The following is an 18262-nucleotide window of genomic DNA, read 5'->3' as shown; positions in this document are numbered from 1 at the left end:
ATATCAGCTTATCCATTCACCTCAACTAAACACTTACTTCAAATGGAGGACGTCTTGCTCAAGCATGCAGTGCGATGGTTGTGGAACATGAATTCATGGTTTCCAACGATTATGCGAGGTTAAGTGAGATGATGGTAAAGGAACGAAATGGTCAAGCGAAAGTGGAATTAAACAAGAAAACCGCGGGAAAACTCACGCACATGGTCTTTTTTCATCACAAAGCCTACTTACACAAAGAAAAATGCTTTACTGATGAAGATTATTAGGGATCAGCTTGTGCCCTTTTTGTTTAGGATAAATATCGTAAGGATCTGTGTTCGTTCCAGCAGGATGGCACGCGTCCAATAGTACTACATAGATTTGATTATTTATATTGCCCAACTACTACCCGAAACACTGTGAGATGAAGTTACGACATGGGCACTTTTGCCACCTCATTTAAATCCTTACATCTTTTTTTCCTGTCGGATTAGGACAGGGAGAACACTGGGACAGGGAGAGTTTTATATAACCACCGTCACGGTTTACCCAATTCTCAAGTTTTCTGAATTTTTAACAAGAGGGATTCAACGTATCATTACGGACCCCCCCCCCCCTCAGAAAAAGGACTACGGAATATATTTGAGTTAAGCTAAATACAACTGCACAACAAACATGACTGAGTGGTTAGCTTTTGCGCTTCTATCGGGAAGTCCGGGATTCAACCCAGCATTCGACCATTCTTACAAAGCTTTTCTTCATTCCATCTGTGTACTGTGAGTTGACTGACTTCCTTTCTTATTCTTTTTAAATCGTTATTTTTACTAATTACCAACTATGATATTTCCCATAAGTAGAAGCTTTGCTTTGTTATAATTAAATATAAACTAATTATTTGCTGAGCAAAACTATATATTTTCATTAAAATTCAACACGTGTTACAGTTTCGCCAACTAACTCTTTGGCTTCATCAGACACTATGTGATACAGGATAACTGTACAATTGTATATGCATACATACATACATGTATATACGATTGTACAGTTATCCTGTATCACATAGTGTCTGATGAAGACAAAGAGTTAGTTGGCTGAACTGTAACACGTGTTGAAGTTTAATAAAAATATATAGTTTTGCTCAGCAAATAATTATTTTATACTAATTACCAGCAGTGACGGTTTTGCGAAGGTTAGGGGAGCGGTCTTTCGGACTGAAGCCTGTTCCCCAAAGTTACGGAATGTCTAAAACAAACGAAATATCTATTAGTTATGCCTTTACTTATAAACTTTAAGCTCTTGTCAAATAAAAATTACGAATGTTTAGAAAAACTAAACATTAGTAAGAAAAACCCCTCCCAAAATAGTTTTTTCTAAATCCGCCACTGATTCTCAGTGTAAAATGATCTTCAAGGTTGTATCTGGAAGATTATTGCTAAACATATAAACGAAACGAAATATTAATTATCCCCGTACTCATAAACTTCACGCACCTCCCAAATAAAATTAGGACATTTTAGAAAACGAAACAATCAGAGAAACCCCTCCCAAAGTACTTTTCTAAATGCGCTACTGATTATTTGTGTAAATTGGTATTCAAGATTGTATCCGGAAAATTATTCCTAAATCATTGCACAGCTACAGTATAACAGAAATGTGGAAGTACGGTTTGACGGATATATTGAAAAACGTACGCTTTGACGCATATATAGAAAAAACGTAAGTTTAAATTTTGCGCTAGAAGCTAGAGTACTAAGCAATTAGAAATGAAATACGGATGACAAACTATAATGATCTAGAGAAGAAAAAAAATGTCGATAACTCAAAAGTTAAAATCAAGTTAAATAGCCTCTAAAATTGCCCTCAAATACTACATTGTTCATCTTGGCTTTAATTCGTAAAACATGCGCTCCATCCATCTTGATGGTGAATTTCAGAGTGAAATATGGCATTTAGGTCATGGAATTCTTATCTAACTATAGAACATACTATAAGAAAGCTATTTAGATAGAAAAATCATGAAAATGAAAAAAGCCAAAATTTCCAAAATTCTCGTTTTTTTCCCCCAAAAAAGCCGGCTTTTTATGTGAAAAAGAACCATCGATTCAAAAAAAGCCGGCTTTTTTGTATCTCTACTTGATATACCTCAGGGGATCCGTGAAGGTAAGCAGAAGGGTAAAAATGGAATCGAAGATAATAAACAGGTTGGAGTAGGAAGTACCATTTAAATCAATTTCTTTGATCCTCCCCCGAATTTTACATGCTAGAGACGCCAGGGCTCATGAACATATCCAACGCCTGTTCGATTCAATACCGTGAGCTATAGAAACACTGACTGCACCACACGGAGGCTTCACACCATATTAACTATATTAATTTAAGGTTAGAGGTGTTGTACAGTTTTCTAAAACTGTAATCATTCCTGTACTGTCATGCAACATATTTGCAGTAAAAAAATCATCCTACTTACACTTATCTTTCTTCGTGTTTTAATTTTTAGAAACAGCAGTGTGTATGTTCGTAACTAACTACTACTTCTCTATACTTTAAATTTTCTCTTTTCGGACAGTTCAAAATGAAAATGAAATTTTAAGTTTAATGTCCCACGGTTATGCCCTATAAGATAATGAGACAGATGGTAATGATTGGCAGAATTACAACGTGGGAGGAAACAGGAGTACTTCTAGAAAAACGAAGGACACGATGTGATCCACCATGAAATCACATGGCCTGCTGACAGTTCATAAATGAATTGTGAGAACGTTAGAATTCTATCCGTTGAGACGTGAGAAACGCACAAATTTAAATTAGGCTATAACTGGGTATTTTAATAGTATATGGTGTCCAAATGCAGTAGTTCTTAACCTTAGAAAATCTAGGTTGGTATTACCACAATTTCATTCTACAATCATGTTTCACATGCCAACTCTTAAAGATTTGCTAAATAGCAAAACCAGTAGAAGATGCAAATAGATCTAGAAATGTTATAGCAGATAGGATACGAGTTTTGGAAGTATGAGCAAATCAGTCTTTGGAAACAGGAAACAAATATTTGGTTCACATAGGCGCAAATATTCAGTCAATAGTACGTTTATCAAATAGGATATAACAGTACTCAAGTATAGATGAGGGAGTATATGGATTATCAAAAAAGTCAAAGCTAAACATTAAAAATTCTCCATTTTATTTAGTTAAAGTAATTATTTAACATAAAGAAACCGGAATGTTGTGCTCCAGCAATTAGTTACTTGCAAATAAGTTATTCGTTTAATCTGATACAATGATACACAAAGCTTCAGTAAAACAGAAATAAGAAGTATCCCGTCAAATATGCTGTTTATAATTCCAGAATGCCTTCCAAAAATAGTTGATTTTGTCCTTTCTAATTAGGTAACTAAAAATCACAAAAAACTAGACTCTAATGTAAACAAGAAAATTTGTAATGAACCACTATGTAGATGTGATGACAATGTAAACAGGTCAAAATTTGTTCGTAAGACAAGAAAAACGAAATGTTCTACAAAAGAAAGAAAAAAAAGACAAATGAAATATTTTGTTAACAATTAACTTACTAATAACAGGAAACGTACCAATTATTTATTAAAAAGATTGTTAATCTATTGTGTACTATTTTAATTTCTAAGACATGAAGATTCTATTACTGTACTTTAGTTAACCTTAAACTGGAATTTCTACAGAAAAAACATCTAAATGTGACCAATTTGCAACTTCCAAGTTTCTGATGTGACAATAAAAACTGATTACTATATATGTAATATTTATAATGTAGTTTTCTAATATACAGTAACCTCACACTGCAACTTCATACAAAATTCAGGCAGTTAACAAACAAATTGATATAACATATGGCATTCATATATACTGTACATCACATGTGTTCAAGCGTTTGGTAACATTACAACAAATCTCAACCAATTTCAGAGATTGACATTCATACACACATTCATAATAATGGTTATCGGAAAGATTCTGATTTAAATACCTTATTGTGAAGCCCACACGCAAACTTTTCTAAAAATCACTTTTTTCAACCCGAGTCGAACTCTGCGATACTGTCTGTAATCTCTTAACAATGCGAATTTTTACTGCAGAACATGGTATTTATAGTAATATAATATAGAGACATTATAGTCAAGGTGCGAATTAACAATTTATATGCGTCGGGAAACACTTCACTTGAGTGCTACTATGGACTATATGGAAATTCACAAACACTCCGAAAAATGCTACGAGAACATTCTAGTAGTGATATGCAAACTGTAAAAAATAATATTGACACATTGGTTAGTAACTGAATTATCTTCCTTCTATACATATATAAAATACACGAAACAAACCATATTTTATTATATCTATTTAGATTCATTCTTTTCAATTTAGGTATTTTCATTTTTTCACAACACGATTTCCACAACTTTTGCTGAATTGTGTTTTAAGTTCACTGTCACATACATAGAAGACTTTAGACTTCCAAAATTACCTTCACTCACTGCAAACTCTAGATTGTGCATCATGGAAGCTTCATAAAACAACAATCTGTAGTAAATCTATAATTTCCTTCTCCTAGTGCACTTAACGAGTGTTTATATTTTCCTGTATTGGAAGCATTTGTAATCATAAAATGTCTTCTCTAATTGTTTACTTTTTTCTTTAGTATTACATAAAATATTTCTTCTATTCGGTCCAAGATATTTAAATTGCGTCCAGAGGCAGTTCGTGAGGGAAGTCTCATCAGTAAAAATTACAGTTTTTTCGCTTGGAACTAAAAGAAGAAAACTTTATTAATCTACTAATTGTTGCATATACAAATTAATACACTCGAAAACCTTTATTTCGAGAGTTTCAAGTACTAAAACTTTAATTTTACCAGTATGACTTTCCTCACGACCTGCCTTTGTGTCCCTTTCAATGTTTCACCACTGTAGAAGTTGCGGCGAACCCAGCATGAATATCCAGAAACGGTTATTTGTTGATAATTCGCACCATGTACAACAGCCACGTCAAAATAGCACTTCTAAACAAGACTTACCTAGCTACAGAATTGGAAGAACGGAACCATAATGTTTAGCTAACAAATATTTCAACATTTGTTTCAAATGTTTCAAAAATTCTCAAATCAGGAAATTAGGAAGAATGTACTCATATTGTGGGTATCATTCAGTATCTAACAATTACGATAAGTAAAAATTTAAGTGGTGATAAAGCTCTCTCAAATATGTGCATAAAGTCATAAAATTTTCAGTTTTTCTTTTAAAATAAACAGCTAATGCTTTATTCCATACAACACACCTGACATAATTATAATTTCTTTTTTTTAAAAAAAATTCGCACTTTTTACCTGATCGTACACGTGTTTTATATTCATGAACTGAAACACGTAGGATCAAATTAAATATTTCGCAGCAACTACAAGCCAGCTATTGATTAAAACAATTTTCTCTATATATATTATCAATGCCACTCGGTTACTAGACACGTATACGGTGTTTCAATGTGAGACATCACAAAAGACTCAGTATGATGCACTGGGAAAGTTACAACAGACAATTGTGAGTCTTTCCTTCTTTTAAATTTTATTTTTATATGTAATTTTCATAATTTCACACTAATAGTGCAGTATGCATTATCAAAGGCATGGTCATTTAAAACCTTACAGAGAATATTCCAGGAAGTAAACTAGGTAGAAGGAGGTTTTGTCAACTGTAACTGATTTAAAAAATTAACACCATAACACAGGCATAGTTATTTCATAGTTTCTATCTTCAGAAATTATATTTTAAAATTATAATGCTCAGCACACTAAGGATTAGTAAGTCATAAGTTTTTAAACAACGAATATTTCAAATATCAGAACTTGAAACAAATAACAGTAAACTTAAGTAGTAATCTCTATACAGAACTTTGAACACAATAGAACTGAACATTAGTTGTATTCATAGTAGTCAACAAAGTTTGGCTTGGAGTAATTTTACCTACGCAAAATTTAAACATGTCGTATATATCGAACACAAGGTCTATTAAATTAATGATACAGGATTCCAGACGAATTTCAAATGGAGAATTTACTAGTGCTTCTGTATTGAAGAAAATGAGTCATAGCTAAAGATCTGTGATCTCAGTTTTAAAAGTGCCTATACTTGCTTTTTTCTTTTCAGTATTGCAAACTGCTACTTCGAAAAAACTTCTAAAACGTCAATAATAATAATAATTCTTTTAATAACCTTACAAGTATAATCATGGGACTCTTCTGTTGATATGTATTCATGTCTATCTTTGCTGTCGCAGAACAGACGTTAATTTTTTATAATAACATAATGACTAGTCTGTAATGTTCCTAAAGTACGTGAATTTTAAGTCTAAATTTCAATTGCTCTAGCGAGCAAATTGCAACAAGTATGTAACGCTATGCATAGGAACACAACATAAACCATCTGCTCTGATGAAAACTGCTCGCTAGAGCAACTGAAATATAGAATTAAAAACATGTATTGAAGAAATATTACAGGTGAGTTATTATTATTATTGCAAGTGTGTTCCACATGCTCAATAAGGAATTACTTTACTTTCTGAACGAAGTATTTGATAAAATAATATTGTATTTCCATTAACAACACACGATAAGACTGTGAAACATCTACACGGGAACGCTGAATAACTTTCCCAAGATGTCATACTGCTTCAGACAGCCGTGATCACTGAAAGTGATCCAATGCAATGCAATGCATACAAAATGAAGAACAATACATTCTTTAAGCGATATAAAACCAATTACTTTCTATTAAAACTCACATTATTATTTTCTCTACTTTAGTTGTATATTAAAGAGACTGTTACAGTGAAGCGCAGGGTCAAGTTTTAAAACGGCGTCCACTATTATTCTATTGACAACTAATACATATTTCCTTCAGCATATTGATTTAAAATGTCTACTCACACGAAAGGCCATACATTTTGTGGTGAAAATTTGCTTTGAACATTATGTAATTTGGTGGTAAGTAGTGGAAACTTTGAAAAAGGTGTTGATAAATTTGCAGATCTATTTAAATTACGATTAACAATGAACAAAACTATTATGTCAATAACAGATTTTCAGGATTACAATTATAAATGATTTATATTTTACAAGAAAAGGTCAGACGATGAATACAAGAATTGTACTAATACATATTAAATGTCCATGATTTTTGAAATATGAGGGCCATCCGGAAAGTGGTACTCGTTTGCGCCGCATGAAGCGCTGACAACTCGGGGAGCCGCTGAGCAAGGTCAGACCGCGTCAGTGGCTTGTCTGCCTGCTCTATGCGAGGTTGCGTGACGCTAGCAGTGCCTGTGTTGTGTCTGTGCTCGTTTATAATGATTAAACGAATTGAGAACCCCGCCAGTTGTGAAGTGAGGGCCGTGATTAAATTTCTTAATGCACGGAACGTTTGACCCTGTGAAATTCATCGCCAATTAAAGAGGTGTATGGAGACAATGTGATGGACGAGTCGTCTGTTTGGCGCTGGTGTCGCAACTTCAACCTGGGGAGGAGGAGTACATACGACGAGGAGCGTTCAGGGAGACCATCTGTCATTACAGACGAACTGCTGAGGTCAGTAGACGAATGCGTGAGGAATGATCGGCGCGTCACAATTGATGAACTCTGTGAACATTACGAAAGGTAAAGACTTTCTGGCGGGAAAAAGATTTGACAGCGATGAAGAACTTAAACGAGGCGTGACTACATATCTCAATACGCTGGCGGCGGAGGACTATGACGCTGGAATACAAAAACTCGTCACACGGTATGACAAATGCCTCAATTTGCTTGGTGATTACGTGGAGAAGTAGTGTAAAGTATGCTCCTTCCAATAAAAATGGGTATATTTGTTAATATGTACTACTGTGTCTTTATTGCACAAACGGGTACCACTTTCCGGATGGCCCTTGTATACCATTTCTTACCATTTCTTTCTTTTCTCTTTCACGGGACGTACACCCCACTTCTGTAGAATTATAACAAACATTTTCTTGCAAATCGATGTTTCTTGTATGGAACCTATAAGGTACAAGTTATATTAATATATAAAAGAACGTATATGTGTGTTCTATCAAATGTTAGCATTGAGTCACCTAGAACCACTAAATTTTATACACAGATAGACCTTCCCTAGATCCAATTGCGTACGAAGTCGCTTTCCCGATTTTCGACTCGAGGGTTGAATGGGGCGGTGGAAATGTATGCAGAAATTACGCACAATGAACCATAGTGCTTTTGAGGTACGCAACCGAACTGTTTTTCCATGTCTGGCTTGCATAATTTTTAGGGGCAATACAGAAACCATTGCTTGTCATAAATATATCACGCATTTCTTCATTTTTTTTCACTTTCAAAGATTTCGCATAAACATTATACTTTGCGTGCAAAGAATGGGCACCTCTGCTAGTCGAAAATAAAGAAGGGCGTTCAATTGTTCTAAGTGTAATTGTACAATGTTTGTTTCTATCAACAACCAACTATCAAACACTATAATGTTTCCTTGGATACCTGAATGCATCGTAGCATGTAGAAACAATGTTCATCTGAATCGCACTTCACAGATATCATTGTTATCTCATTTTATCACCACATGGGTAAATTCATAAACTCAAACGTAATATGCAAAATTTGATCGGGTTACTTCCCAAAGAATCATCACTGTTACTGATTGAAAGAATTAATGTGAGATTAGACAAAAGGCGTGAAAGTGAAGTTAAGTGAAGATGGACGAAATTGTAGAAGAGTTCGTTCGTATGCACCATTTTAATAACACACACACACATATATACAAACTACAATATATATGCATATTAGTACGTATAAGATTATATTGATTTTCCATTTTCTGAGCTTAAATAATTTCCTTGTAATAGATAATTTTGAAAGCTCCTTTGTTACGAGATCACTCTGGACTTAAATTCACTTTTAAGCTGCAGCTCTTTTTCTTCTGTAGCTTCAGCTGATGAATTTGGAAATAACTACAAAAATATTACATGGTGTCATTAGCAGTGTTATTGTAAATAATGACGATGTGTTTCTTCTGATTATTGGTAATTCTACTAAACATTGGTACGAACTCATCTTTAGAACACATATACCTTCCGACATACTATCTGATTTGATCCGAGAAAATAACCTCACTAGGATTAATGTTCTTCTGTGAAGAAACATAATTCATGTGAAAATTCAGGTGACTAATACACTAAATGTACCCTTTAGTGCACACAAAACATGATTCATTATTTTTAAGTGAGTTTCCAATCAACATGTTTGCAATGCAACAGTACAAACTACCTTCAATTTAATAGCATATTATTGATTCGATTTTCTGAATTACCTGAGACTACTTACCAACAGGGCTATAAAAATGGCAAAAGATGCTTCACTTCACAATACATCATAAATACACACTCATATTCGCAACATACATTTTTACATTACTTGATGACGATCTATATCTATTATGAATTGCAAATATATCGAAGTGTAGAGGATCCTTCATATTTTCTTGCCCTTCATAATTAAATCTGAATTACGGGCAAACGTCATTATTTTTCATTCGGAAGCATTTCACAAATTTTGTTGAAATTTTATGCATATCAAGTAAAGAGAAAACGGTTTATTTTAGGCTAACACTTCCCCAAAACAACTGCGATGAAGTAACAAATGGAGTAAAACAATGTTTGAAATGCACAATAATCTAAGTCTAATATCGACTATAAAATAATTAAATTCCAGCTTTACATAAAATGGAAGAGTAAATACAATAATAAATACAGCTATTATGATCATTACTTTGTCCAGTTAATGTTATTCACAAAAATAGAGCAGTCGTTCAGACTGTGTTTAATTCAATATAATTCTCCAGGATAATTCCCACTTGGAGAAAATGCTTGACATAAAACGGTATTATAAAGCAACTTATCCACCATTTTGACACAAACAGTTGTTTCACTCATTCAGCAGATCACTTCATCAGTCTTCATCAGTATATAATCCAACTGAACTGTCTGAACCGGTCTGAACTAATCTGATTGTAACGTATTGTTTATGGAGAATATAATTATCAAATAATATACATTATTGTGATAAGCTTTGCAACAGCACTTTCAAACTTTCGCCGAGATGATTACAGAAAAAAACTCCTCCAGTTATCATACCAGAGGGTAGCGTTCCCAAAACTGATGCAACGCTAGCATCAGTTTTGGGAACGCTACCCTCTGGTAAGGAACTGGAGGAGATCTTTATTCTGTAATCATAATAAATATAACAATTAAATTAACTGATTCGATCCTCTGCGAAGAGTGTGAGAATTTCGAACATAGAGTTTCGATTTTTCAATATACTTTCTTTTCAATTATTATTATTGGTATACAATTCAATTGTATACCATTCGTGCTTCTCAAGCAAACACATTTCATTCTATTTGTCAGAATTTCAATTAATGTTAACATATGTCAATATTAATATTTAAACGTGCTTACAGTATTAATATTAATGATCCATTATTCCACATCTGTGGAGGATCTAATCATGGAGATAAAAACACACATTATTAAAAGCACGAGATTGGAAGATATATATATATTACACACTAGTTCTTGTTTCTGCAATATATGTTCTTTACAATCCAAAATCTAATGACGTTTTAATTCTATTTACACTTATAAATACCATCCTAACGGAATTTCATATTTCACAAATCCAAGAGTACTGGTTAAAAAATATCTAAGTTACTTTCATTATAACTTTATAACTGTTCGTAATAAAAAAATAAATAAAATAAAGAATTTTGCACTGTTAAAATTAATTTTACGATGACACTCGAAACGTTTGCGTCAATATCCCGCGACAAGTTAAGGAAAGGAAGTCTATAAAACAGAACAATGATCAGACTTTTATGTCTTCGTCGTCTATTATGTAAAAATCATGCCTCCGAAATATTATCTAGGAAGGGTGAAACAAAAGCTTCCAGTACTATACAGTAGCTCGGCTATTTATAACAGTGATAATTAATTCTTATCGAAAAAAAAAAAAATCTTCCTATATGTACATATTTTAACGATCTTTGCCACATTCCTTTATCTTCACAGGAATTTTCAATAGTCTTTCAATATTACCTCCAATTCACTTTTTTTTTTTTTTTTTTTTTTTTTTTTTTTTTTTTTAAAGATAATAGACGTGTATTAAATTCTTCGAGCATACTTCCACAATTAAGTGACTAATACGTATACTCATTCTAAAAGAATTAACAAACAGTACTAAGACGTTTGAATTACAACAGTTCATCTTTAAACAATACATAAAAGAAGAATAAGCATAAAGTAAAGATTACGAAAGGAGAAAGAGAATGTGAAGTTATATGTTAGAACCATCTTTGACGACATGGGCGTAAAACAAGTACCAGGTCAAATTTGTGTAAGGATTTCCAGCGAAAAGGAACGTTTCAGAGAGAGAGAGAGGGAGGCACTACAATACCTGAAATAGAAATAAATTGAAGCAAGAAGTTGGTACGGAAGAACTCCTGAAGAAACACAGATACGGAAACTAATTAAGACAAAATAAATTGAAATAAAAACAGTGAATGTTAAATTAAGGATGGGATAAAAGTATTTGAACAAACTGAAACGGGTAAACAATTAAGAAAATTAAAATATAAAGATAAAAAGTGTTGGACACGCCTGCCTTGTGATTCTTTTGTTATAAGATTGCAATGAATACGTGCTAACTGGACACAGCTGAAAATATTCAGAATATTTAGAAGACACGATTTCTACAACTATATCCCACATCTACAACTAGTATATTTCGAATCTTTTTCTCTGAGTGGAAAGAAAAATAACATTTTACTGCCTAATAAAGCTGAGATATTTTTGTCATCGAGAATTATTTGTAAATCAATTTCTGCCCCTCAATTTGTTTGGTCTCTATTCATTCAATCACTTAGGGTGATACCAATGGAAAACATAAGTTACTATGTTTAACGTGAAAAAAAAATCTTTTGAGTTTTACATTACATGGTTATGCCAGCTAGGCTAAAGTAGACGGTGGTGATGAGAAATGAATGAAATGGTGGAATGAAGAAAGTGGGAGGAAATGGGATAACCCCGAGAAAACTTGTCCACCACAAAGTTCACTTTGTGTGAGCTGGGATCGAACCAGAGACCCCATACATCAGAAGTGAACGCTTATGTTTAAATGTGATCAGTGTAAAAAACACAACATAGTTAATGCAAGCCACTTGAAGAGTTGTCTTGGGGGCCGCGGTGGCTCAGTGGTAGAGCGTTCACCTCTGGTGCTTGGGGTCTCGGGTTCGATCCCAGCCCCTACCAAGTGAACTTTGTGGTGGACAAACGCCGTGTGCGTGGGTTTTCTCGGGGTTCTCCCGTTTCCTCCCACTTTCTTCATTACACCATTTCATTCATTACTCATCATCACCATCTCCTTTAGCCTAACCGGAATAACCGTGGGACGTAAAACTCAAAAGATTTTGAAGAGTTGTCTTATACACAAACTCAGAAGGTACTCAACTCGTTCTTCTGCATCCTGTTGTAGATTCATTCAAAATAATAATTTAAACTTCGAATTTTCGCTGAGTACTATCAAGCATTGGCGTAGATTAAATAAATAAATAAATAAATAAATAAATAAATAAATAAAAGGTTCCGTGAAAATAGAAATGATGAGAATTAATTTAACAAGTAATAACTATACACTACGTATTACAGTGGCATACGCAGAATTTCTTCCGAGGGTTCAAGCGCTCAATCTCATATAGTTTTAGGACACGCGTCATGTTTGCGTATATATATATCTTAACCCTTAACGAGTTTTCGTAACCATTTGGTTACACATGTTTTGATCTTGCCTATTGCGTTTGAAGACTATTATTTTTAGGTATTGTTCCTTGTGGTTATTTGTGTACATGTTTTCCGCGATCCAGAGAAGCTATTGCTTCCTGGTGACAACTCTGGTAAATTTTACGCGGAAGGTAGTCTGTGGATATATTGTTTTGCAAGCAGTGCCGGAAACAGTCAGAAAAGATAGTGAACCGTTAAGGGTTAATGTAGTAAAAGTTTATTTTTCCACATCTTGCTCAATGGGCGGGGAGTTGAAAGCAGAAAAACTTCCCACTTTCCGTACCTCACTAAAATCCTGATATGTTAGTGTATAAAGTTTTTACCTATATAATTCATCTCGTTCTATCCCTAATAAACCTCTTGTTTCTTATCTGTCTCTGCCTTTACAATGGTGACAGCAGTCAGCAAAAATCTAAAGTTTAAGTGACTTTATAAATGAATTCACATCTGGGTATAGAACAAGATGAGCACCTTTTGAATTTATTTATATAACAAACATAGTTGAAAAATTTAATTTTATCTTGATTTTTGCTTGATAACTCAGATTTTTTTTCCAAATTATTTTTGCGAAAATTAATATAATTTCTTATGTATTCTTGAAAATGTCTTGAATGGATTAAAACGTTCTCTACTTCTAGGCCGAAAAATTACTATTCCACGTTCCATAACACACATGACGTAAATTTCAGATATGTTATTGAATATTAAGTAGCAATATTAATATAAGTTTCTTCCTGAAACTAGGGACAAAATGGCTATATTCTTTGAAAAGCATTCCAATTCCAGGGCTAGCAGCCAAATAGTCGAAAAACAGGATCAATATCAATATTCAAATTTGAATTCATGAGTTTTCAATTTCAAGATTAAGTATTGAGGTAAAATTTAGTTAATAACCTTCCATGTCAAGTAATTTTAAAGCTTGAAAGTATTAGAGTTAATGCGAAGAAATAGTCCTTTTCTGTTATCAGCGGAAATTAAAATTCTAGCTGTCTGCGCTACAAATCGAACACGAGAATCTGTCAATACTTCTGTAACTTAGAACATACGATTACTTCAACAATAGCTACTAGAAAATTTGGTTGGTTTAACGTCCCTTTTCAGCACCGAGGCCATTTGAGTCGTGAACCTACAGTTTAAATGAGAGATTCGACTGACATGAGTTCGGACTGTGAATCGAACCCGTGCCAAAGTGAGTACGCCAATCATCAAGCCACGACGGAGCTCTTGAAAATTTGGAGAAAAAAATGTCTGCAACCAGGTTAACCCTGCAGATTGTATCCATCGAACCGAAACCACGCAATTCTTAATTTTTAAATAACTTTCTATACAGACTTTCAGCTTCATAAAAAGTTGTCCAAACATCCCATAAATTCAATTTCTTTGATATAACAAAATGAGTACAATACTGACCAGACGGATAGCTTCATCATTACACACACACACGAGTAATTTGTAATCAGCTTAAAAGTGCATACATGAAACACTGATACATGATAAACAAAAATATTGAAATCAATATTAGAACTATATTTTTCTTTCAGAAATAAAGTATATCTGACTCACTGGAGTTGCGAACAATAATTATCACTGCAATTTCACTCAAAGCACAACTTACATAGCAATTACAAATGTTTGATAAAGCAAAAATAACTTGTCATTCTGATGTAAAACCCATAATAAGATTTTCATATTAAAGTAGAATATATTATCACAATATAACTAAATAAATTTCATTTATCTTTCTCTGTACAACTGTTCTTCATAGCAATATCTCAAATTATAATTAACACATTAAAATGCAAAGTCGGAGATATAACTATGAAACAACTGATAAATAGCATATCATATATTAATTCAACAAAATATCCTCTAGACATTTTCTTTCACAGACCCGTATGCTTTACTGCAGTCTAGCCTCCACATGGCACTGACTCGTACTGTCGTTTTCAGTCCAGTCTTCCCACAGCCTTTGGTTCTCGTGAATACACAACGTCTCAATCCTATGACTAGCTCTTTTTTGTTGGTTTTGCGATTAGTTGTTGCTCTCTTTGGAGCTCACGTTCTCTTTGTTGTTCCTTCTGTAATGCCTCTTTCTGTTTCTGTGTCTGAAGCTTCAGCGCTCTTTTCTGAAAATAAGTGTTTGAGATTTCTTCAGTTTTATTTTACACTACGATAACATTTAGTGCAGCTACAATTTTCTAAAGGGGAGAAAATGAACTTCTACGAGAATCATACAAATCGATAAATAATTAAGTGAATAACAAACTAGAATATAAATTTCTCCGAACAATTTTAGTATCATATCTTAACAATTGTTAAGAAAGAAGTAATAATAATAATAATAATAATAATAATAATAATAATAATAATAATAATAATAATAATAATAATAATAATAATAATAATAATAATAATAATAATTATTATTATTATTATTATTATTATTATTATTATTATTATTATTATTATTATTATTATTATTATTATTATTATTATTATTATTATTATTATTATTATTGTAAGATGCTCCCGGCAGCATCGGGGTTAGCTCTTGGAATCTGATACAATGCCCGGTAGAGGCACATAATTCACGAGCTTGACCCAAGATCGTATAAAAAGTGGAAAAGTTTAACGCCAGAAATAACGGTGATGGTAGCCGATGCGCTCACCACATCACTAGCTCTAAACTTTAATGGCAGGAAGCTTAATCTAGTTTAATGATCACCACCGTAAACCACACAAAATGATACTGAAAATGCAATTGTCATTATATAGTAATTTTGTTTTGAAGTAAAAGGTTTCGTTCGCCGAACCTGTCATTGAGGTACTGCACACTATTAATCCTCACTGTTGTAGAACAACAACAACAAAACAGGTTATTTGTTGATGTGTATACAGTGTGTGGCTAAGTACAGTAGTCAATGGAGAGTTTTTGTGAACGCGGCACTGAACTTCCGGGTTCCATAGGTCATAGAGTGAGTCAGCATACAGAAAAACCACCAGTTGGTGATGTGGATTGCCCAATATCTGAGCAGTAGTTCTCTCTATGACAGTAGCAGGAAAAAGTTTAAAACAGGATATACCTGTTATTTCGCACTACCAGTGAAAGTGATACATCATTAAAGCTTCAATTTAAAGCTCTTTAGTTATTAAAAATTATTCACTGATGTACTGTGTTCTACTATTTAGTTTTATCAGTATGTTACTGGTAAGTATAACTATATTGGTGATTTTTTCATAATATACTTGAAGTCCAAATAAGTAATTGGAACAGAAACGTTACTGTACTTAAAGAAGCTTTAATATTTGTTACAAATTATTATCCATCATGGATATGGTTTATGTACGTATATTATTTTCGGAATGATACACGTAAATGTAACTATACTTTAAATGTTTTTTGATTATATAATGAGAGGCACAAAATATGATTCAAACAGCAGATTTTTGTCAATAGATTTGCCACTGATGAAGGTGGGAGTTCCCGCTGAAATTTTCGGCATTAAGTATTTAGACGATTTCCTGATTTTCAGTTAGTAGTTACAATCATGTGTATTTTTTAATGTACCTTATCTGCGCTTTCTATATATTCATAATACGTATTTATTATACATATATTTCTTTATTTCTCTTTCATCTACAATACTTTAACAAATATCGTGTTCTTCCCCCTCATAGAATCTTGATATACTCCACCTTCACACCAGAATAATGAGAAAATTAATTTTTCTCAATTTTCTCGAAAAGTACGCATGAATCATAATTTTGGGCTTTATCACATTGACTATACTGTAGATCAGGGTTTCTCAACCTGGAGGTCGCGAAGAGATAAATATAATTAGAATCTAATACCGGAAAATATTTTTAAATATTTAGAATTTTGTTGATAGGCATATTTTTATTTTTATACATAACTGTTAAGAACAACAAAAAATAGGTCTACTAAACATTTTCAACAGGTACATGTTTAAAAATCAATTTAAATGATAGACGTACGATATGAAACTAATGAGAACTGCATATTGAAATACCAGAAAAATACAAATGTATCAAAATCTGCATAATGAAATACAATTAAAATTGATAGCTATTGAGATATCTGAGCACGGTGTGATTTCACTAGTGCGGCAATGTCCGGTTTAATCTTCGTGAGGCACATTATCAAGTCATTTAAAATTCTCAGTAACTTTTTTAACAACTGTCCAAGTTTCTTTAAACCAAAATTAGAAATCACTTTATCATATGATCTAAAATTAAGGGAGTTATGAAGTTTTAACATTTTCAAACGGAGTCCATTTTGAAAACTGTATGACGGATCGGAAATGAAATGAAATGAAATTTTTGAGTTTTACGTCCCACAGTTATGCCGGCTAGGCTAAAGGAGACGGTGATGATGAGAGATGAATGAAATGGTGGAATGAAGAAAGATATTTATAATATGAATGAACTGGCCAAGTTTCGTTTTAATCCATTCCTTTTTAAGAAAGTTACTGTATCCACTATATACAAGAAATGGATTCTACTATTATAGAGATAGATGGATATCGTGAGATCTCCGCAATAGGTATATTAAAAATCCCACACAAACTTAATACAAACCAATAATTATAAGGGGGTCGTTGGCAAGAGGATATGACAAAATGGGGGTCGTGATAGGAATTAGGTTGAGAAACACTGCTGTAGATATACTGTCCCCTTGCTAGTGTCATAACGAAAAACTTGACCAGTGATCATTTTGTTCAGTTTCATGAGATCTATTGATTAGTACATACTGGAAAATTACGCTAATAATACTATAAGAATTTATGTTATTTATTTTTAAGTTTTACGTCCTATGCATCTGCTTTTCAGGCTAAAGGTGACAATCAGAAATGAATGATGAAAGGACAATACATACTATCCTTAACCTAAGCGGGGCTCAAACCCACACCAGACAGGTTTTGCAATCGCCAGTCTAATGCGTTATAGACAGCTTGACCATGCAACCGGCTTCACGGCAATCACGAACAATCAATTAGATGTCGGTATTCTGTTCCCTACTGAACTGAATCAGCATTACAATTATGTTTTTGTCTTCTGTATGCGCCTATATTCTACAGAAAAAGAAATTGCTCAACGATAGATCGTTTATACTTATCGATAGACCTCATCAAGCTGAACAAAATGAGTGTAAATCCTCATGGGTACTTTTAGAAGAAAAAAGAGAAAAACTAACTTTTTGAGAACCTAAAAATAGATGCTATACAAGAACCATTTCATCTATCAATTAAACTCATACTGATTTGTACTAGGGCCGGATTAAGGGGGGGGCTTAGGGTGGCTGTAGCCCCGAGCCTCTAGATGGACAGGGGCCTCTACTCTGATCAAAATACAGGTATCAACTGGC

General features: G+C 33.3%; 1 protein-coding gene across 3 annotated transcripts in view; it reads right to left on the bottom strand.

The window, feature by feature from the left end:
• Positions 1-14388: 14388 nt before the first annotated feature.
• Pldn (biogenesis of lysosomal organelles complex 1 subunit pallidin) overlaps positions 14389-18262 on the bottom strand; it is a 31677-nt gene continuing 27803 nt past the window's right edge. For all 3 annotated transcript variants that reach the window (XM_081735840.1, XM_081735839.1, XM_081735838.1), the window contains exon 6: positions 14389-15002. In XM_081735840.1, coding sequence (XP_081591966.1) covers positions 14883-15002 — 120 coding nt within the window. In that variant the 3' untranslated portion in view covers positions 14389-14882. The remainder of the gene's footprint in view (positions 15003-18262) is intronic.

This window comes from Thermobia domestica, chromosome 13, assembly GCF_964235325.1.
Source record: "Thermobia domestica chromosome 13, izTheDome1.hap1.1, whole genome shotgun sequence".
In the NCBI taxonomy this organism is placed as follows: Eukaryota; Metazoa; Arthropoda; class Insecta; order Zygentoma; family Lepismatidae; genus Thermobia; species Thermobia domestica.
Note: the sequence above shows the minus strand (reverse complement) of the source record. Positions and strands in the feature narration are given on the sequence as shown.